Below are 22,782 nucleotides of genomic sequence, written 5' to 3'. Positions count from 1 at the left end.
TGATAAAAAAAATAATAGGATTATAAGCAAAAACAGATTCTAAATATTATATTATATCAAGCTAATTTAAACTTAACAAAATATTTTTCATAAAGCATGGCTAGCTTACAATAATATTGATTTAATAATAATCTTAAAATCCAAAGTTTGCTTGGAATAGAATGCTCAAATTTGTGCTATATTTTTCGCAAACTTTGGTTTTGCTGAAATTTTTTTTCTCTTTTTTCTAGAAACATATTTTTTAAGTAATTACCAATTATTCTTTTTGAAGTGTAGATTTTCGCCAAGGAGCCCTTATCGATTAAAAGCTAACCCACCCACACACTTTTATAATCTTAAACCGTCAAAGTTTTCCAAATTTTTGAACACGCCAAAGATGTGCATAACAGGTCTATTATCCTATTCAACCACTCACTCAACAACAAAACAATAAAAGTTCTTAAACATAAAAGGAGTTTCATCGTCTGATATAAAATTACGTTCAGGCTTCTCCGAAGAAAACGGATTTGTAGTCGGTGGTAGTACGACATTTAAATGACGATTAGATTGGTTGATAAAGTGCACCATGTCCAAAGGAGCCTCATACTTTGTGTATGAGGTAACTACTATAGGGCATTTGATATTAAGTGCCGCTTGTATGGTGTCTGGCCAAGTATCCTCATGGGCGAATCCAGTCGATCGGTAAAGACCAGAGTTGAAAAAGCAAACTGTTGAAAGCAATTGTTGATTTAAAATTTAATTAATGTAAAATAAGGAATAACCTACCCAAATTCGGTTGAAGAAAATGCGGTTCCTTGCAGTAATCGTGGTACAAGCCATTCTCAAAGTGATAGTTTACAGTCCTCTGCGCTTTCCGGCACAAACGACAGCATCTAAAAATGATGATTAACTTTTTATAATATATCTCAACGCTATTAACATTTCTCTGGCCTCACTTGATTTTCTTAGCTGCTCAAAGGATATATTATTGGGATTGAGTTCGGGCCCAATGAAAACCACATTAAGAATTTTCACCGTTGGCATTATGTGGAGAAGGAAGAGTTCCCACTTCTGTAACATGTCCACCTCGAATTCGATCTCGGCTCCAATTAAATGAAGAGTCAGCTCCTCGCAGTTTCTTATTCGCTCACAGAGCTTCAAGGCGAACCAGGCAGTTAGAGGTCCTGTAGAGACCTGAGTTAGCGCTGCATATTCGCACTCATTAGTAACATCTATGGAAAAAAAATTAAATCTGTACAGTTAAACATTTACGTATATAAAAAATATAGCAAGGTAAAAAGCCCAGCATGTAAATCTTGTGTAAGCTAAATTTTCACATACACTTCACAATTATTTGGTTGATTATACATATGCTCAAATTTAAAAAAAAATTGTTTAATTTAAAAGACGCTTCCATATACAAAAAGAAACTTGGTTAATTAGTTTTCCCTGTAACCAACAAACAAAAAAAAAAAAAAAAACTTTTTACACTGGTATACAAATTTAAATCTACAAAATCCCCCAGAGATCAATCCTTTGTTTTCCTGTACAGTTGAACTCTCTGATTAAAAAAACACTTCACATTTTTTTTTTTATGGTACCATTTTTTTTTAAATATTTTTTAAATATAAAACGTGCATCTTCTGTTTACTCGTTCAGTAAACTAAAAAAAACAGTAGTAACATTTAATTTAGTTACACTCTCTTATCTAAACATTAAGTGAGAATTTCTTACGCACACCATCCAAAATCGTTCAAAATTTGTCGCTCGATTAAAAACATACTTTTTTGGTAGTATTTTTGAATTCAAAAATGTGCTTTAAAGGTATTTTAAAAAACAAATTTTTTTTATGATGTTGACAATCAAAGTTTTTTGTCATTTTTTTTTTAATTTTCGGAATGAACAGAAGAATTTGATTTTTAATGTGTTATAAACTTATTAAAGAAAAAAATTTTTTTTTCTGTGCATAATGACGTTTTTAAACCCGTTGGATTTGTTTGAATCAAAAAAAGCTGACAACAAACTTTGACTAATTTTTTTTTTCGTAATTTTATCAAAAAAAAATTTTAAATTTGGAAAATTATAAAAAAATTTTTTTAAAATAATAATAATGATATTCAAATATTGATTGGATGTTGAGTTTTCCAAATTTTACTCTTCCCAGACTCGCGCCTTTTTAAACTATTTATTATTGTAAGGGCAAATACTTACTAAAATTAAGCTTCTTCATTATGTGTTTGGTGCTAGAGCAAGCCATGGGCAGTTCCCTGAGAACCTTGTTGGGCAGCGATGGCTCCATCCTTCCGAAGTTGGCCTGAAACATGATGAAGGCCTTGAACAGCTGAAAGGCTCCACACCACTTGGCATGTTCCTTGCTGCGATGGCCCGGTTTGTCCTTGCAGAAGGCATATTCGCCGCATCCGCCGCAGATGGCCAGTCGCTTGAATTGGTGCTCCCGGCACTTGGGCTCACTGCAGATCATTGGGAACAGGAGCAGCTCCCGTTCCGTTGCCGAGAGCGGGCGGTTCATCTCCTTCTCCACCTGGCGGATGCACACGATCCGGTAGGAGCGGAACTGCTCACCGCTGAAGTCGCCGCACTTGTAGAACATCTCGTGACCTGCATCCGCCACCCGATAATTTGCAATTAGTGTGATTTATGGTTCGTTGACAGAATTTCCTCACCGTTGCGGTCCACCGTTTGGCGCAGGGCGTAGCACAGCTGGCGGTGCTCCTGGTCGTCTTTCATGTGGCCGCCACTGCAGTAGTAGCTCAGTCCGCATCGGGAACAGGGTATCCGATTCTGGCCGCACAAGTCAGCTTTGCAGAACTGTTTAGTAGAGCGATTTAAAAGTTTAATAAGACAAAATATTACCTATCAATGAACTTTAAAATTAGGTACATAAAATAGTTTAAAAAATCTGAGAAACAAATTTTGAAAGAAGAGTTCAGTTTTTGTCCATGAACTTGCGTGTTTATGCTACCAAGTTATCGAAAAATGTATACAATTACAAATTTACAAATAAAGATCGTTTCTTTAATTTAAAAAAAAAACACTAATTTTATAACTTTTAACATTTTTAAAATATTTTATTAAGAACTGTGCAATGTACTAGCTGATGTATGTAAATATTACTCAGAAAATGAAATATATAAATTCTTTTACATTATGATTAATTAATAAATGATTTTACTTAGAAACTTTTATGAACTATGCAAGTTTGTAAATCAAAGTCGACAATTTACTCCTAAGATAAAGTTTGGTTTTTCGGTGCATCAAACTCCCTGATTAAAAATTTTTTTTTATGGTTTAAATTTTTGTAGTTTTTCTAAATAAGGGAGTATGCTGGGTTCACAGCAACAACAAAAAAATAAATTTGGCCAGGTTTTTCCCTTTAATGGAAGTAACAGGGTTTCTAATAGTCAACATTGGTCACTTTTTTGAAAAAATAGCACTTACTCTTTATTTAATAATTTATAATTGGAAGGAGCTATCTTGATAATTTTTAAAAAAGCGCAAAAAAAATGTTATATTTTTTATTAGTTTTTTTATAACAAGGAAATATATTTAAGCAGTAAATGCTAAAGAAATCATCAAGCTATCTCGTACCAGTTAGAATTTATTAAATAAAGAATATGTGTAATTCTCAAAACCGGGCCAATTGGCAGTTTTTCACTGTTTTGTAAACTAGTGTTATGTTTGGGTAAAAAAATGCCACCTACAAAACCTTAGTTATTTTTTAAAGTTATTAATAATACTACATACGTTGCACAATGAGGCCATAAAATATTGCCTAGGCTTGTAGATGTACTCCACATACTCCTCCGCCTCGTCATCCGAGGATTCAACATCGCTGGGCGGTGCTTGGCTGAAAAGCTTTCCGAGATTGCTGAACAGTGCCGCTGCCGGGGATTCTCCACCTCCTATTTGGATTTTGATTTATGATTTAGCCAATACATTTTTATAGATAAACTCCACTAACCCTTTTGCAGTTTGCTACCCAAACATTTGAGCAGCTCATTCATTTCATCGGCTTTCACATCCTTTAATTGTTTTCCGGGTGTCTTGGATTCTAATGGGATTTTTCGAATTTCCGGAGCACTGAGAACCTTTGGTTTCCTTTCCTCGGGTTTTATTTCCTTCGGTTGGTTTACTATTTTGGCTTGAATATTAACCGCGGTTGCTTCACCCGTTGGGGCTGCATTGTTTTTGGCCAATAATTTCCTACGCAACAGTAGCTGTATTAGCCTAATGGTATCGTTTTCTTGAGGATTTTCTCCCTGGGAATTTTCACTTTTTGGAGGACTATTAGACTCCGATAAACCGGTTTGAAGGATTACTTCAGCAACACCGCTTTTGGGAGCGATTTCCGCCTGAACTACATCACATTTGGTAGAATTTTCCTCTTGGTCTTGTTGCAACTGGTTGATTTTGTTCCTCTGGCGATTCCGAATCCTTGGCTTCTTTTTGTGGACCCCCGACTGGTTCATATTTTTTCTTGGTGGACGATATTTCTAGTGCAAAATTAGCTAGAGCGCGTTACTCAATTCAACGAACAATGAAGAATGCGCATTGTTCTTGGTCTGAGATTTGCGATCTGCCTCGATTCAATTGGCCACCAGCCATCGCTGCTCACCGCAGCGGACACAAGCCCAAATGTATGCCCATCTATTTTTGTTGAGCACGGGCCGATGTCTGACAACGCCAGCCGGTATCTGAATCCGCATCTGATTCCGTACGGGTTAGCGTCCATTATTATTCTCGAGTACCAGCCTTTGATTAATTCTCTGCCCTCTAATTGCGTCAACAAGCAGAAAATTACACTAAAAGCTCATTCTCTGGTGCTCTTTCGAAATTTAGTTTTCAATGTGGAACTAAATAACTCGTTACGTCTAAGAAAATTAATTTATTTATCTTCTTTTAGATTCAAATAAATTATTGTTAAAATTTTGTTTATAAAATGGTGTAGTTTTATATTTTAAATGTTAATTTTTGACCTTAAAAAATCATACCAATTTGAGGAATTGCTGTAATTTAAGTCAAACCTATTTCTCAAACATTTTTGTTTAAATTTAAAATATAAATAATATTTATATGTATGTCGCAGAGTCACGTGCTTTAAAACTTTAACCATTTATATTCGGATACTAGTTTACGATATCAGAACTTAAAAGCATTACCTCCTGTCATTAAAAATAGAAAACACTTGTTTAGACGCCTTGAATTTTCCAAAATACAGTTGACACTTCCTGTGGTGACAAAAAGCTTTAGTTATTTTTAAAACAATTGTCTAGCGACCACAAGACCACAAGTTTAGTTTCAAGAAATTCGTCAATGCAAAAACAATTTTAAAGCATAGAAAATTTGGGGCCATCAATCACTGACGGAACTTAAAAAACAAATTCAAACCATTTTTATGAAACATTAAACTATTTGTAAAAGCTGGATATAAACATTAAACATGACTTTTATTTAGAAGTTTTTTTTTCAAAACATTTGCAGAATACCCTTGAGTTCGAAACTGCGCGCCATAGTAAACGATTTCCCCATCAGAGGAAAAGGGATATTTATAATACTATTTAGATTTCCCACCATCCATTACCAACACTGTTTCAGCTGCGCACCAAATTCAAAACAATACACAAAGAATATGGAATTATTTCATTGTTTATCTAAAAATATATTTGAATAAGGTAATTGCTTACAATTCGTTTTTTTTTTGCTTTAAATATTGATGAAATTAAAGACATTTTGAACTTATTATAGCATGTAACTATAGTCGTAATTCAAGGAGATTATAAACTATTATTGTTTTCGATCAAGAAAACAAACACTAGGGTGTGCCGATTTTTAAGGATCTTAAGGACAATCTATATATTTTGATGTTCTATATATATAAGTCCACGACTATGCCCATATATTAACATATTTAAACATTGTTTAAATAACAAATCACTCGAATAATATACAATCTTTTTAATTTTTGAAGAAAAATAAAATATTGATAATATTGTAAAATATACGAAAAACTTGTACCCGCACGAGATTTATTAAATATTAAACTTATACAAACTAAAGAAAATTTGTAAAGATTTAAAAGTGGGTTTACTTTATGCCACTTCAATAAAACATAAAAATGTTTAAATCGACACCACCCTATTATACACACCCAGACATGCTCCTGATATCGCAAACTTTTGCAAACAGAGATAACTGGAGCATAGCTGATAAGCGGATCTCAGACGCTTCCAGGCTTAGGAATCAGTTCCTTAGTTCACTGGTGACCATTAGTGATATCAACGCCTCCGCAGGCTCCTTCTCCTTCGGAAGTGCTGGAGCTACCATTGCAGCCATTCGAAATTCCGTTCTTGGTTGTCTTTGGTGTGTTTGGGATCTTCAAGATCCTCAGCGACTTTGTTGCGCCGGCCAAACCCACAACACTATCCTCCTCATCGGAAGAGGCATCTGATAACTGGCGGGGCGACAGACGGCAACCGCGCTGAATATAGTGGAACAACCGATCCACGGAGGCCAGGATCAGGCCGAGGAAAGGAGGCGAGGGATTCAGGGGCCGCGACAGGTACTCAGGATGGTATTGCGTGGCCACAAAGTACGGATGAGCACTAAGCTCTATGATCTCCATCCTGGTTTTGTCTACGTCGGTGCCCACAAATCGCATGCCATGCTCCTCTAGCCGGGGTACATACTTGGGATTAACCTCGTAACGATGTCGATGCCGCTCCTCCACGGTTTTGGGATTGCCATACAACTGACGGAGGATGCTGGGACCTTCGGCGAACACCGTAGTTCGTTTGCCCAAACGCATAGTGCCACCCAACTGACCCGTGTGATGCTCTGGCATATCAATCACCAACGCATTGGCCGTTTTCGGGTCGATTTCCGTGGTGTTCGCATCCTTCAGACCCAATTTACTGCGGGCAAATTCAATAACTGCCGCTTGCAGACCCAAACAAATGCCCAGGAAGGGCTTTCGATTCTCTCGCGCCCACTGGCAAGCTCGGATTTTGCCTTCCATGCCGCGGGAGCCGAATCCACCGGGCACAAGAATGCCATCGCTTTCGCACAGCTTCTGCCACTCCTTGTGGTACTTGCTCGGCTCCGACAACTGGGTTTCCTCCTCCAGCAGGCACGATTCGATAAAGACCAGTTCCAGTTTGCGATTCGCAGCCAGGGCGGCATGTTGCAGGGCCTTAACCACGGAGGCGTACGAGTCCGTGAATTTGGTATACTTGCCCACGATGGCGATGGTAACTTCGCGGCGAACGGTCTCCGTGCGGCGGGCCAAATCACGCCACTGCTGCAGACATCTGAAATCAGCAAGGATTAGGAACTAGAACTAGTTATGGAGATCCATTTTGACTTACTTGGTCCTCTTGCTCATGTCAATATTAAGCTGCAGTCGCTCGTTGAGGTACTCAATCACCCCATTCTGCTCCATCAGCAGCGGAACATGATAAATGGAGCTCAAATCGTGGATGCATATAACCTGATCCGGACCCACGTGACAGAAGTTGCTGATCTTCTCCTTGACCTCCAGACCGATGGGTTTCTCCGATCGGCAGACAATCAAATCAGGACTCAGGCCACAGCCCCTAAGTTCGCGCACCGAACTCTGGGTGGGCTTCGTCTTTGGTTCTCCGGTGGCCTTGGGCAGCGGAACCAGTGACACATGTGCCAAACAGAAATTCTCCCGCTTCACGCGGAACTGAAACTGACGGAAGGCCTCCACAAAAGGCATACCCTCGATATCGCCGATGGTTCCTCCCAGTTCCACAATGCACACCTGTGGCTTCGAGGAGCCCTGGACAGGAGTCTGGGCGACGCGCTCAACCCATTCCTGGATGGCATCCGTGATGTGTGGGACAACTGAGGGGAAAATATTTAAAAAAAATAGTAAGATAGGAATATAATAAAGATATAAAATGTATACAATATATAAAGACGGCTTACTCAAGTATATGAAAGTGGAATTCAATCTTATCCCCTTTCACTATTGAAGTCAATCACTTACCTTGTACGGTTTTGCCCAAGTACTCGCCAGTGCGCTCCTTCTCAATGACCAACTTGTAAATCTTGCCCGTGGTTATGTTGTTGTCCCGATGCAAGGTGATATCCAGAAATCGTTCATAGTTACCCAGATCGAGATCCACCTCGGCGCCATCATCCAAAACGTACACCTCACCTGTGAACAAAAAGATAAGCAATTAAAATGCGTTTCGACAATTTCAGCGATCCCTTCCTAGTAAAATCACAATAATCCGGAAACCTTTAAATGTTACATTTTTATTTCAAAGGTATTTGTGCTTAGGCGTAAATGGCGCACTCCCAGCTTTCCTTGGAGTGGCGCTCAACTAGAAATCAATCAAGTAGCATGGCATGGACACAAACTAAATATAATGCTTATGGTCTAGACTACAGGGCGTATGTACAGTCTTCGGCTTAATCTAGGTCTTCTGGGGTGTTCCACTACTTGGACTCCTCGAGATCCTCCTTGTAGAGCTCCTTAAAGATGAGCTTTTGTATCTTGGTGCGTATGCGTAGCTTCTGAGCAGCCGTCAGCTGCTTCATGTACGGATGCAGGCTCAGCAAGTAGTGGTAGTCATCGTCCTCCGGTACGAGTGAAGCATCCATTGTGGAGGAACCATTGAAGTTGCTATCCTCGGAGAGACGTGGTCGCTTCAGCTTGAGGGCAGGTATCAGTCCATTGGCATAGGAGTGTTGGGTGAAGCTGAGATGATCTCCGGTTCCTCCCACAGCGGAGGACGCTCCGAAATCTTCATTTCGTTCTTTGGCCGCATGATGAGCAGCTGCCAGAGTGGCCAGCGGATGATGAGCCTTGTTGTAAAGTGGCGGTGGCGACACCGATCTCTTGCCACCAATTGACGCTCCGTTGGAGGACACAGAGGATGCAGATGTAGTCGTGGCCGGCGCCAAAACAGCCGCTGATCCGGGTTGTTGTACTTGTGCGGATGTGGTGGTCACCACTGGCGGTGGTGAGCAGTGTGCGACTGGTGGTTCGACCAGCAATTGCAACAAAGGAGCCGCTGGAGACGGCTGCTGTTGTACTGGCGGTGGTGGTTTCTTGCTCAGGTCCTCGGCCTCCTTTTCCAGTTCCAGCAACTGGGCACGCAGTAATCCTGCCTTTATTAAAGCGTGCTGATGGGCCTCCTCTTGGGCGCGCAAAGCTCCTGTGGCCAGTGGTGTGGTGCTTACTTGGTTCATCTGATGGGCAGCCGGCGGCGTTGGCATTGCCTCCTCTACGGTGGCTTCGCTAGCTTCCCCGTCCCCGTCCGCATCCGCTTCCATGTCCTCCTCGTCGTAATCCTCGTCGCTGTCCTGCAGGCGACGTATTAGCCCATTGGTCAAATCCGGTTCCACAACTGTCTTTTCGCAATCCTCGCTCTGCTGGTTGAAATAGAAGGACTGATCCTGCTCGTTCTTGGGCAAACGATGTCGCATGTGATCAGCTATGAAAAGTAATGGAAATAAATAAAGGTAATTGTTTTATGAAAAACCCCATAAAACTCACTTAGAAACAACAATGCGTAGTAGTGCAGCCACTTGGACTCGAAAGTGGCCGGATCTACCATAAAATCACCGTTATCCGCCCGAGGTATCCTTTTGTACTCCACTCGAAAATTGTCTCGAAGTCCCTTCCACTTGGCCTTGAGCACGATCTCTGCGAGAGAGAGTGGGATAACGATAGAAACCTCGTTGCTCATGCTTGGAGTCATTGTCAGTGTTGCCAACTTGGCTTTTTATTCGCCAAATCTGATTAGAACAGGAAACTATTTAATTTATCTTTTTTTTAGTTTAAGCTGCTATTTATGGTCATTTAATTGTCTATTTTTGTTACGCTCAAAAAATGTTTAATGGTTTAAATTAATTATACAAATAAATTATTTTCTTGTGAAGCAAGCTAAACTAGTCAAGTTAGTTACTTTAAATTATATTTGCTGTGTAGTTAGAGATAAACTACCATGGCTAATTGAACTTTTAAGCAAAGTTTTTAAACTTGTATTTTTTTTATAACTAATATTAAGATTTCACATTTTCAAGGCTTTACATTCTTGAGGCTAAACTTTTGGACAAGGGTTGGCAACACTGCATGAACTCCTGTTGGCCATATGCTAAACTTACTCGGCAGCTTGTGCGCTCCGCTCAGCTCGTCCCACATCTGCTCAAGGAAGGCCTTGTTGCAGTGGAAGTTTCGGTTCCAGATGGCCGGACGCTCCTCGATGTCGTGAATAAACTGCTCCACATTGAGCACAATAGTGGACTTTTTTGGCGCCATCTTAAGCGCTCAAAGTTGGGTCACACGTTCTTTTTTGTCTTTGTTTCGCGCGGGCACTTTTTTCAATGGGCAGCTCCTGCTATTTCACTTGTCCGCCGGCTAACGGTGAACGCCAAATGCATGCTCAAATGGGAAACACACACACACACCACCACTAAATGACTGAGAGAAAAAGAGCAATTATTAGGCTTCGGTCAGCCCAATGGCGTACGCTGGAATTCGTCAGGGCGGGAGATATCTCCCTTCTCTCTTTCCCACGAGTTAGTTGCGATCCATGACCATCAATGAGCAACCAGTGCTCTCCAAACTGCTAACACAATAACTTCATTAAGATTCCTTCCTTAGGCCTAGGCCCAAAAACGAGCTGGGAGCGACAGGAAATGCGCTGCTCGCTCTGCTCTGCTCTGCTCCCCAATTGCCCATCTCCTCCTCACTCCCCCTCTCCCCCCTAAGCAAAAAGAAGTCGGGGCAGGAAAGAAGCAGCGAAATCAAATTATAAACACGCCAGGCCAGCGACGCAGAGACAGCGAGACAGAGACGGACGGCCGACGACCGAGAGACCAGCCAACAGTTACTCCACGAGCCTGCTGCTCCCGCTCCCTCTTTTCCACTCACGCTCCCGGTTCCGCTGCCTCTGACTTTTCTCGTCCCCCTTCCTATCGAACTGCGCTGGATACACTCGTAAAAAACGTGAGGTAGATTACCTTGGTTTTGGGTACCATACTTTTAAAATTTATTGCACTACAGAAACAGATTCCCAAAAGTATGCTGAGAAAGCAATGCAATATTTCGAGTTTTATACATTAAATTGACTGATTTTAAAGTTTATTTGCCTTTAAACCTATTTAAAGAAATGTTCGACGACACATTTCCTTCAGTGGATTCCCAGGTTCGTACTCCAATCTAAAAAAAATCTGTATGAAAATTGAACCTAAATCTATTCCAGTTTCTAGTAAGTCCACCTGACTAGTACACCCAACTAGTACCCGTATTTGCCGAGTGCATCGTCTGGCCCCAGTGCATCGGTGTGGCTTGTGAGTTTGCGAGTGTGTGAGTGAGTCAGGCGCAGGCGGCGGCATTCAGTCAGTCATGCAAAAATGTTTGCCGTGCACAGAGTGCGAAATACTAAAAACGGCAGCGTGGAGTGTGGAGACTTCAGATTGGGGGAGGCGCAGGGGGAGGGACGGAGTGCGGGGAGCGGATGCAGAGGCACAGGCCGCAAAAACACATATATATGTATGTATATTCCAGCGAGCAAAAGCAATTTCTGGCGGCAGCTATAGCTTTGCTGCAGGCAGCAGTCGGCAGGCAGACAAGAGACCAGAAGACCAGGGACCAACCAAGCCAAGCCAAGCCAGGCCAGACAAATAATGCGTCACGTTGCGCAGTCGTTAAATTTTCGTTTTCGTCGTTGCCGTTGCCGTTTTTATGGGCAAAAACTGCCGGCGACAGTGTGTTGTTGTGTTAGGTGAGGGTAGGGCCATAAGAGGGGTGAAAACGGGGGTGAAAAGCGGACTGAAAAGCTGGCCCAGCTGCTGTCGAGGTGCTTTTGGTAGCTCCTCTGCTGGTAGCCAAGAATTTCACAAGTTTCGACCCGCCGTGGAAAGTTATGAGGCCTCACACACACACACTCTCATTCAGACTGGAAGCTGTGTGGCTAGGAAATTGGCAACTAAAGTGGACTAGCACTGGGGATTTGGCAATCATTTCCTCAACTTTGATTTCCCGGTGCTTATCAGCGAGAGGGGAAATCGAGATAAGAAGCATGGCTTCAGCTAGCTTTACAACTATTTATAGGTCAGATCTTGCATAAAGGCGATGTATTGATCGAGTGCGAATAAAGAAGTCTGGAAATCTTTGGATGCTCCATCTCTATCTCTCTTTGCACTTAACCCATGAAGGTTCATAGCCTAAATTCATATAAGTAATGTAATTACAATTTTTTTCGTCAAACAACTTAATAAGAGCGACTTTAATAGTAATGTGATTAATAACATACTTTTAATATTTAAGGAAATAAAAATAAAATGGGATTTGAAATTGTTAATTTTTAAACATCATGATTTACTTTCTGTCATTAATATGTCTAATCATTTTATATTTTATAGGTGTTAAATAATTAATTGTTGTTTAAGTAAAGACAGAAGGACCTGCGTCGACAAATGATCCCTAATGGGTTAACAGTTCTGCCTATGTATGTATATACTCTCACGCACCTTTAGCTCTTTGTCTTCTGCACACTCCACTCAGCTTTAGCTGATTCCATTTACCCTCTCCTTTGAGTTTACATATCAGCTTTTACCTCTTCCTGTGATTTAAGTTCTCCATCTTTCATAGCTTTAAACTCTATCACCGCTAAACTGTAAAACCTATTGCTCAACCCATTCCCAAATAATTTTACTTATCTCCAAACTAATGTTTCCCCCCATTCCCACCAAAAAATTTTAACTTTTTATCACTGCCCTCATCCCGCTTCAAGTGTCATTGAAATTAGCTCAGGAATGAAGAGCAAAGGAAGAGTCCAAATAGGCTGATCGGAGGGGTGAGGGAATAAACTATATAGTTGCTTCATAAAATCAATAAAACACACGCACGCACTCGCTCACACACATATGCAAAATTAGCGCGCCAGGAGTCGCAACTAACGGGATTTCTGGGAGGTTTCGGTTGGTGGTACAATGGCTGAGTGGTTCAGTGGGTGGTCGTTGTGTGTTACCGCCAAACTTTATAATAATCGAAATGTTTTTGTGCGCTCGGACAGCGCCGGCCCGTATATATTTTCCGTTATGTCCCGAGAGCGTTTTCACGAGCGAGAAATGCCGAAACCGAAATTGCGGAATTGCGAATTCCCGAACCAAAATGCGAACCACTGCTGATTGCAGTCAGCTTACAACTGAAATTGAAAATTCAGCAGAGCAAAGTGCGAAGCGCCGCTGCTGCCGCTGTCGCGGCGTTGTAGCTGTTGTTGCTGCCGTTGACGCGCCGCCACCGCTGCCGCACACAGACCGCTCTGCCCCCCCACTCCCCCTTCTCACCCGCTGCTATTTGCCACTGCGACAGGCTGCAGCCATCCGCCATCCGCCATCAGCCGAGAGCCGTGAGCCATGAGCCAGCAGGCCGTGTTCAGACCCAGGCCCAGTCGCAGTCGTAGACCCATTCCCATTCCCACTCCGAATCCCAGTCCCCGGTCAGGTCCACAAGCCCCCAAAAGCCAAGCGAGCCAGCCAACAAAACGTGCCAACTAGCGGCGGCAGCTGAAACGACGCCAGCCAAACAGCCAACAGCCACCAGAAGCAGCAGCAGGCAGGCAAAATAATATATATAAAAAAAAGAACTAAAGGCCTGCTAGGGGAGAACGAATATGGTTATACACTTTACACGATTTGAAATGTATTGATGCTAATCTCAAGTTAAGTAGGTTTTGTCTGTTTTAATATTATATGCAGCATGGACAACAAGATTGTGTATGGAATATATGCTGGTGAATCGCTTCCGTCCATCTTATGTGTGATGTCCACAAATAAACAATACCTCGAAACTAATTTTAAGGCCAAGCTAATAGTATTGAGCATGTACACTATACTAGTACCTTGTATTTCAATACAATTTAGTCAATATTTTTAAACCCGAACCACTATCTTCAAGAAAAACGAATTAGCTTGGTCTATTTTGTTTTAAAATCAAGTCAGTATTTATTCAATTAAAGAAAGTGTTAAATTACATAATGAATTTAAAGTGAGGTTTCGAGTTCCAACAGTCGATATTCCGCTAGGATTCTAGATTAAAAAGGCTTCCAAGCTCCAAACTAGAATATGCAACCTGTTTTCCAATTCGAAATACCCTTGGAAAAGAGAGGGCATGAGAAGCGCACACTGAAACGCAAAAAACGCCAGCGAGGAGGCGCAGGCCATCCAGAGGTGGGGGATGGGAAGGAGAGCAGGGAGCAGAGCAGTCAGCAGGCTGGCAGTTCAGTTCAGTTTCAGGCGAGAGCCAAAGCCACGCCACAAGCTTTTGCTTTTGCTTTTGCCGGCGCGACACAGACATACATACATACATGCATACATATAAGTTTAATGTATGTGTGCAGCAGGAGGAGAAGGAGGAGGGGGAGATGGAGAAGCGCGCACAAACGCTAAAAACGGCCGCCGCCATTTGCTTCGCTCTGCTCGCTGCTCCCCGTTGTTGTTGCTGCTTTTGGACATATTATTGCCGGCTATCCAGCACACGCACATTCACACACACATCCATGGACACACAAATACATGCGAGTGAGAGCCAGCCGTGCTGTCTGTGTGAGGTGGAGCCGGTGGCCTGCTCTTCTCTGGCTCCTCTTCCCCCTTCTCTACGTCCGTCTTTCCGCCTGTTCTCTCCCAATCTCTTCCCCCGCTCTTGCTTCTTATTTCCTCCTGCCTACTGCATGCGCAGCCAACAACAATCAACGCGCGGAAGCGAGCGAGCGAAAAGCATAAACCATGAAAAGAGGGAGGGGGAGGAGGGGCCGGAGAGAGGAGGCTCGTTAAAATCACGCGACAGGAGGCAGCAAAAGCGGCAGAAGCAGAAGAGGAAGAACAAACGGGGGCGGTGCAACAAACGCCGGGCAAGGCGAATCGATGTGAATTTGGCTGTGGCTCCACGACTACCGCTCCTCCTCTTCGCTCCGCGCTCTCCTCTGCGCTTCTCACTTCCTCTTCTTTTGGCGCCTGTCGCTCAGACACCGTAAGTGTGAGGTGGGTGGCGGTGGGCGGTTGAAAAGGGGGTGCCGGATGGCGAGGTCGTAATATAACGCTATATAATAAGGGGCAAGTGCGACTGGGCAGCCGCTCCGAATTTAATTTCTTACAATTAAGCAAAAAACTTGGGCCCATAGTTACACAATTACCGTTAGCTTCATCATAATATCTTAGATGGTTTCCTACTTTAACAGATGGCCTTTCTTAAACTATTCAAGATCGCCAAAAATTGTGTTTTCTTATTAAATTTGTTGCTATGATGAAGTTTTAATATTAAAATTACTTTCGTTAGTTAAACACAGTAAACTTTACTAATTTTATACATATTTAAGTGGTTTTGATATTTTATCCTTTTTATCACCAACAAATGAAATTTGTAAAGTAATTTACAAGGAAAAAAGCTCTGTTTAAAGAGAAATGGCAGGAAAAATGTACTTTTGCATATATTTTTTATTTAAGATACAACCAAGATTGTTGGACGTGGAGAAAAGGCTAATTTATCAAACTGCTACTGTATTCAGCTATTTCCTTGCTGCTGGATGTAATTACTTAAAGCGACTCGTAAGCTATGCTTAAAGTTATGGCAACTAGGCAAACTTTTGACCAGACGCAAGATTGAAGCTTATGAAGCCATAGAACACACACACGCACACACCGACTCGTGCGGGTCCATCAGTAAACTGTATTTTGTGTGTGTGCGTGTGGCAGCAAATGAGGGGGCGGAACGGTGAAGGGCGAGACAAAGGGGGCGGAGATGGGTGGTAGCCACTCAACCTCAGACGCCAGCAACGCGTAGCAACGGTCACATCCTGCTGGCGAGCTGGTGAGCTGGAGAGTTGAAGAGCCGCCACCAAATGGTATTTTCCATTTAATTTTTGCACACTCACACACAGACATAAGCTGGCACACGCGGGCCATATGTATATGAGTACAGTGGAGCTTACACATTTTGATTTCTACTTAATCTCATTTTCCTAACTTTTGTCGTCCACCATATGTCGAGCTTTCTTAGCTGCGCTTCATTTTATATTTTAATAATAAATATTGAAAGTCTTTACTTTGAAATATATTTTACTTTTCACCATTCTGCTTACTGAGACCCATTATATGCCACAATAACACCAATAAAATAATAAAAAATAGGGTAAATAAAAAATTAAGCTACAAGCCTTTAAGGGTATACAACTTTAAAACTCGGTTTTAGAGGATACTATTGGGTTTACCAGCAGCATCCAAAACAAAATAAATTAATTAAAATTAATTGCACTCTTTGGACTGCAGTCTTTAGGCAACCAACAAAAAAAACTTAAACACATCTGAATAAATAATTTATCCTTCAATTCTTAAGCTATCGGTTAAGGAATAATTGGATAAAAATCAATTGTGTTTTTTAAAAGTAAGTTTGTTGCCTTTTGACAGAAACAGACAAATTAAGAATTCCTTTGAATTCAGTGCGTCATATCCGATGGTTTTATTTATTGAAGACTCACAGTATATGGCGGCTCACGCACAAGGCGGAGCAGGAGCGTGAGTAAAAAAGAGAGGAAGAGGAGGCCAGCCAGAGGTGGCAGCAGCTACAGCAACAACACGGCAGCAGCAGCAAAGGCCCAAAGCATTATTGTCGTCGCGAAACGTGAGCGTAACGAATGCGCAAGCAGAAATACAGCAACAAAGCAAATGCAGGCCGAAGGAAGGAGGAAACGAGGGAGGGGCGGCAGGGGCGGCAGTTAATGGCGCACAGGCAAAGAGCAACAGCTGCTAACGATGTTGACGCGCCGATGACGGCCACACAACCAAATGGGCAGACAGAAAGAGCGAAAGAGAGAGCAAAGAGCAGAGGAGCTTGGCTCTTTTATGGCTAAAAACGCTAATGTGACCGATGGTGTGGTGGGCGGGGGACGGGGGACCATGACGGAGCACAAAGCACGCAAAAAGCCCAAGCAACAACAAAACAGCTAGAAGAAGACACCCTCAAAAGATGGAACGTTACAGCGGCCAATATGGCGACCCTTACCATTTCCATTTCCTCCTCCAATCTCCCCCTCTCCACCACTTTTACTCCCACTCACACTCACACTACCGAAATAAACGCAAAACAAATGAAGCACACGCATGTGCCGCTGTCGACGCTGACGGCGACGTCGACTGCGCACTCAAATTCGCAGCAACAACAACAGCAACGAGGAGAACAACAACACAATAACAAATGAGCAGAATTGCATTTTCTGCAATTCGACCCCCAAAAAGTGAAGCTGGGCGCAAAAGTGCAAATGACAGGAGGCAGACAGTAATCCCCTGTGAGATGTGTGGTCAGCGGGGGTGGTAGCTTGTGGGAGGGAGATGGTCGAAAGACTATCCGCTCTTTTAACTCATCGAAGTTGCATGGGCCTATTTACACCAATTTATATGAGTTACAATAAAACAGGTAATAAAATAATGCCAATAAAATGCACAGATTTTAATAAATAGTTTAACATAGTGAGGTTATAAATAGGAAATATGTAATCTCTGAATCAAATTACCATTAATAAAACAAGCATTTTGTGATGAAACATTTTGTCCTACGATTGGTAATTAACTGTACGTACCATCTTCAAATAACTATTTGATTTATATTTAATTTATTGTGTAATTTCTTGGCCATTTTATTAACTAGCTAAACATAAAAAGTTGAAAAAGCAATAAATGTTATTTACTCGATTATCAATGAACAATAAAAACGTTACAGTTTTCTCACCGAACGCACGTCTAATCTTTTAACGTATTTTATATATGTATTTATTCACACGTGTAGAGCGGCCTCGCAAATCGCGCAGGTCAACGCTACGTCACATGTCACACACAAACTGACACCCACCACCCGAAAGCACACACACCAAAGCAAACAAACGCACCGTAATTGCATTGGCACGTTGCATAAATAAATTTGTGTGTGTCGCTGCTGCAGTTTGTATTATTGTTGTTCTTGTTCTTGCTGGCGCCATTTTGGTGGAAGTTCTTTTTGGGGGCACGAGGGGCGGCAGTGGGAGAGTTTAAAGGGGAGGCAGTAGGAGTGTGTGCGTGAGAGTGAAAAGTGAGTGAAAATACGGATCAGCAATCGGGCGCAAAAGTACAGTAAACTGTTCGAACCGACAAATTATTAACTGAATGAGACAAAAATTACTAGAGCAAAAATACTTTTTCGCGATAGATAATAAATGTTTTTGCTAATCTTATGCTGTGACATTTAATTTCCCGATTTTGGGTGTTCAGTTTCAATTGAATCGCCGCTACTTTTGAATAAATTTGTTTTAATTACGTATGGATGTACATACATACATATGTACATATGTGCGTACGAGAACAGTTTCCCTTTTCATCAATCAAACAAATTAAAACACTAAGCCAACAGACAACAAGAAAAGTATCAAAACAAAAATAAGAATGAAACGAGCAAAGCAAAACAAGTAAAACGGGGGAAAAAGAACTTTCAGTTTCAATGTCAAGCCACAACAATAACAATGTCTGCCGGTTGAGGGAGGCTTTTTTATAAGAAGAGAGCTACAAACAGAGAGCAAAATTAAGAAAAGAGAGAGAGATTTTTACTCGCCTTTTCTAACACGAAAGTAAGCAAACTATGCAAGCTATTTGTTGCTCTCCGTTATTTCAAGACATCATGAAACGATTTAAAATATTTTTTTGTGTTCTTCAGTGTTTATTTGTTTATAAAACATAACTTATTACCTAGAGACCGACATTCCGAAACACGTGCAATTTACTTGTTGTTGGTTCTCTGAGAGAGAGAGAGCAAGAAAAACAGCTGACAGGCGGCCGATTGTCTGGTTATCTCTTTCACACTCCCACCCACAAATCGGTAAACACGCCACACTGTTTTTCATTTACATAAATACACAGTGGGAAAAACGCTAAACAAATTATATTTCTAGATACTTCTCAAATTTATTTGTATTAATCTTAACAAACGTACATTTAATCTTAATTAAAGTATATCGATAATAATTTTTTTTATTCTGTGTTCAGACCAACATATTGTTGTTTATATTCATTATAAATATTTGTTTTTGTACCGATAGACTTTGTTCTTGCTTGTATTTATTTTTTGGCGGGAGAGCGCTGTTCCCTACTTGGTAACACTGCCACTCTCTCGCACACGCCATGTGGTTGCAACAAGCCGCGTGACCTTTGACAACAACAACAGCTTACACAGTACAACAATAAAAATTTACATACTTGCAGACACTCGTCAACACACACACACACACACACTCTGAAACAGATGCGCGAAATATTGAAAATTTGCCAAAACAAAGTAGACAGACATTTCCCTAATGTCGCAGGCGTATATTATATACACCATATAATAAAAAGAACTTGAAAACTCACCATGCTCATAAGGCGAAAAGGTTCCAGCATCTATATTAATATAGGGATCAATTTTAATCGAGGTGACATCGAGACCACAGGATTTTAAGAGCGTTCCGAACGAGGAGGCTATTACACCTTTTCCCACGCCGCTGATGACGCCGCCAGTGACCAGGATGTATTTCATCTTTTCGTCTCGAATCTCCAACTTTTGGATCACAAATGCGCCCTGATTACCGTATTACCCGGTTCGATTCGCGGGGGCTACTCAATCTACCGTTTTCTAAACCACTCCGAGCAACAATTGCGCCGTTTATTTTCCTTTTGCTACACGTGGTGCCTCGAATTCGAGATTGGTTTATTTAATACGTATCGTGTCTGCGACCAGGCGCCGGCGGTATGACCGCCTCTTTTTATTCGCCAAATACCCGGGACTTGAGTGTGTGTTGGTAAACGACCGAGGGACAAAGTCCATGCAGGCCGTTAACTTTAAATGACGTTTGAGTTTACAAAAAAACAAAATAAAGAATAACATCATAACTTAAACAATCATATGGTCTTATGTTTGTAAAAACATTCATATTGCATAGAGTAGTTGAAAATACCAATAGCGAAAAATTACCTCTTTATTTATGTTTTACTATATGTGATCATTAATTTAATAATTTTTATAATTATATTTTTTTATTACATATTTTTTTATAAGCTGTTATATTCATTTTCTGTCTGAAAATAATCTTCAATTGGTTAATTAATTAAAAAAAATATAAAAAAAATTAAATTTGTGATTTCAGACATTAAGTAAACGATTTAACTAACTTTTACCAAACGAGTCATATAAGGTGTTCATTTATCAGCGGTTAATAGTAGAAAATATGCTAAAATATATTTAACTCTTTAGGAGTAAAAAGCGTAAACTGATATAAGGTGATATATTTTCAAAACGGAATATTTCCAATAAGTCAATAAATTGCGCTAACCAATCAATTCCAGTTTGCGAAGCATTAAATGTTGCAAGTTTATTAAATTTTAAGCGTATGTATAAAAGAAATAGAAAACTCTGTAGCTTTGTAAATGCGCGACAAGCGTGAGAAATGCGTTGATCATCCGGTTACTTGCTGGCCTCCTGCTGCTCGAATAGAGGATACTGCTCCGTGACCTTCTCCCAGGATGTTCTCGCCGTTGACAAGTCCTTGACCACGCCCACAACCTCCTCCAGACCGACGCGCACCTGCTTCATGGTGTTCCGATCCCTCAGAGTAACCGTATGCGGTTCCTTCAGAGTATCAAAGTCCACGGTGATGCCGTAGGGGATGGCAATCTCGTCCGTGCGGGCATACCGCCTGCCAATGGAGCCGCTGGAGTCGTCAACCTTGTGGGAAAGTTCCGCCTTGGTAAGGGCCGATGAAAGTTTCTGAGTGTAAGGTTGGAAGTCGGTGTTGTTGGACAGCGGGAGGATGGAGCACTTGATGGGCGCCACCAGGGGAGGCAGGGTGAAGTAGCATCTCTGCTCGTCGCCGTCGCGGCACTGGAAACTGTGCTCCAGCAAGGAGTACATGATGCGTCCAATGCCGAACGAGGGCTCCACCACACTCGGGATGAACTCCTCTACGTGGACCGTTTTCGAGGAGTGCTTCACGCTAATAGTGTCCTTGCCGAGTTCATGGCTTTGGCCATCGGCAGTTGTCAGTTTGTACTGACCATCACCAGCAAGCTGTTGCTCCACCTTCGTAATCTCCTCCAGCGAAAGCTTGGCCAAGGCATCAGTGATATTCTTGGCCTCCTTTTTGAAGGTCTTGCCCAAGGCCTGCTTGTTGGGCACAATTTCGCTGACCTCGACGGTCTTGGGAGCCGGCAGACGCTTCTCCGCCACCAATCGCACACCAGTGGCCGCCGTATGCTGGCCCAAATCGTAGGCACTGCGGTCCGCGCATCCCACGCACTCCACCCAGCCATAGGAAGTGAGGATCTCGGCATCCCAGCAATCGCAGGCGTAGTGAGCCATCTCGTTGGACATGTGCTGGCGGAACCGCAAGCACTCTGCTTTAATGCCAATGGCCAACAGGAACTGCTGGATGCGGGCCATGTAATAACCAAGGGTTTCGTTGGCCACCAGCTTAGTGGCCACTGCTTCGCCGATTTCCACCTGAGAGGCAGACTTTCCGTCCATCTGATTGCAGGCCGAGTAAAGGGTCATCTTCTCCGATTTGATATTGCCAAATTTGGGATGATCCTTCAGCACGGGGTCGCAAAAGTGTTCAATCTCCGCCATGGTAAACTCTCGCACACGAATCAAACCAGATCTGGGCGAGATTTCATTGCGGAACGAGTTGCCGATTTGGGCGACGGCGAAGGGCAGCTTGCCCTGATTGAATTCCAGCAGCCTCTTGAAGTTCACAAAGATGCCCTGAGCAGTTTCTGGTCGCAGGAAGCCCTTGACCAAGCCAGTGGGTCCGATTTGGGTGGCAAACATCAGGTTGAATTCAATGGGTTCCGTCAAATCGTTGCCGGTTAGGGGAGATTTGATGTTGTATTTGGCCAGGACATCGGCCAATTCCTGTTTGTTCAGGCCATCAAGCTTGATGATGATGTCCTCGCACTCGGCCTGCAAAGCCGGAGTGGCCTCCTTGGTCCTTGGACAGCTTCTCCAGAGCCTGCTTGATAAGATGATCCAGGCGGAAGCACTCGCCCGTTTTGACATCCTTCACCATCAGGTCGGCGAAGCGCTCCACATGACCAGAGGCCTTCAGCACAGGCTCTGGGGTCAGGATAGAGCAATCCACCTCCAGCATTTGCTCTTCGAGGGCGAAATACTGACGCCACAGGGCCAGGATGTTGGACTTAAGGGCACAGCCCATGGGTCCAAAATCGTATTGTCCGGTGATGCCGCCATAAATGGCAAAACTCTGGTCGTAGAAGAAGCGGCGCTTTAAAAGATCCTCCATCTTGGCGCGATCGAAGCTAACGACACTGGGGGTCAGAGCGAGCTCCTTGTCCTCCAGCAACTTCTTGCGAGCCTTCAGCTCGGCAACTGCTTTCTTAACATCCAGTTCGGGGGCTCCCTTGGCCTTGAGATCCCTCACTAGGTTGCCCTGCTCCTGCACCCGCTCCCTCAAAGGAGCCAGTTGGGCCTCAATCTCCGGATTCGACATGATGAACTCGGCAGCTGCGGATCTTAGTTTGACCTTTCTATTCTGCTTCTTGGCGCCCCAACTGGGTGGTGAAGGCTGCGGTTGAGTGGGTGGTGGTGCTGCGGCGGCTGTCTTTGTGGTGGTGCCAAAAAACACTTTCGTGGCAATGTGCTCGCTGCTCCACGTTGTTCTCGCAATCTGAGTTCTTAGGGTTAATGTGGCGCTGCGCAGATGGGGAAGCGCTTTCAACAACTGCAATGACATA

General features: G+C 42.5%; 3 protein-coding genes across 7 annotated transcripts in view; all 3 read right to left on the bottom strand.

Annotated features, from left to right (window-relative positions):
- Nucleotides 1–377: 377 nt before the first annotated feature.
- On the bottom strand, nt 378–4,712 carry LOC128259777 (uncharacterized). The gene is made up of 7 exons (XM_052992339.1): nt 3,962–4,712; nt 3,745–3,902; nt 2,664–2,808; nt 2,191–2,598; nt 911–1,211; nt 766–872; nt 378–707 (listed from the first exon to the last, which is right to left on the bottom strand). Exons 1-7 carry the CDS (start codon nt 4,467–4,469, stop codon nt 412–414), a joined length of 1,923 nt encoding a protein of 640 aa, XP_052848299.1. The 5' UTR covers nt 4,470–4,712; the 3' UTR covers nt 378–411.
- A 920-nt stretch (nt 4,713–5,632) lies between these two features.
- The window catches only part of LOC128259771 (CTP synthase), a 42,920-nt gene continuing 25,770 nt past the window's right edge, over nt 5,633–22,782 (bottom strand). The window contains exons 1-4 of one of the 5 annotated variants that reach the window (XM_052992326.1): nt 19,408–19,908; nt 8,012–8,182; nt 7,365–7,866; nt 5,633–7,307 (exon numbers count right to left, since the gene is read on the bottom strand). In XM_052992326.1, coding sequence (XP_052848286.1) covers nt 6,254–7,307; nt 7,365–7,866; nt 8,012–8,182; nt 19,408–19,573 — 1,893 coding nt within the window. In that variant the 5' untranslated portion in view covers nt 19,574–19,908 and the 3' untranslated portion in view covers nt 5,633–6,253. Of the gene's footprint in view, nt 7,308–7,364; nt 7,867–8,011; nt 8,183–8,204; nt 9,468–9,529; nt 9,680–10,140; nt 10,678–12,971; nt 13,309–19,407; nt 19,909–22,782 lie in introns of those variants that run through there. The other 4 variants (XM_052992330.1, XM_052992328.1, XM_052992327.1 and 1 more) reach the window with 4 other exon arrangements.
- Nucleotides 20,374–22,781, bottom strand: LOC128259769 (glycine--tRNA ligase). Its single transcript, XM_052992324.1, is given in 2 exon segments — nt 20,374–22,018; nt 22,020–22,781. Coding segments are annotated over 2 exon segments (2,283 nt in total). The 3' UTR covers nt 20,374–20,497.

The sequence above is a fragment of the Drosophila gunungcola genome, assembly GCF_025200985.1.
Source record: "Drosophila gunungcola strain Sukarami chromosome 3L unlocalized genomic scaffold, Dgunungcola_SK_2 000009F, whole genome shotgun sequence".
Taxonomy (NCBI): Eukaryota; Metazoa; Arthropoda; class Insecta; order Diptera; family Drosophilidae; genus Drosophila; species Drosophila gunungcola.
The sequence above is the reverse complement of the archived record's forward strand: the minus strand, read 5'-3'. Positions and strand labels throughout refer to the sequence as shown.

Bases quoted from the DNA above. Each gene is read 5' to 3' on its own strand.
- LOC128259777 (XM_052992339.1), bottom strand. From the start codon at position 4,469: ATGAACCAGTCGGGGGTCCACAAAAAGAAGCCAAGGATTCGGAATCGC. The intron at 2,809-3,744 runs GTATGTAGTATT...TCTACTAAACAG, and splicing joins TTATGGCCTCATTGTGCAAC to TTCTGCAAAGCTGACTTGTG. The intron at 708-765 runs GTAGGTTATTCC...TGCTTTCAACAG, and splicing joins TTTTCTTCAACCGAATTTGG to TTTGCTTTTTCAACTCTGGT.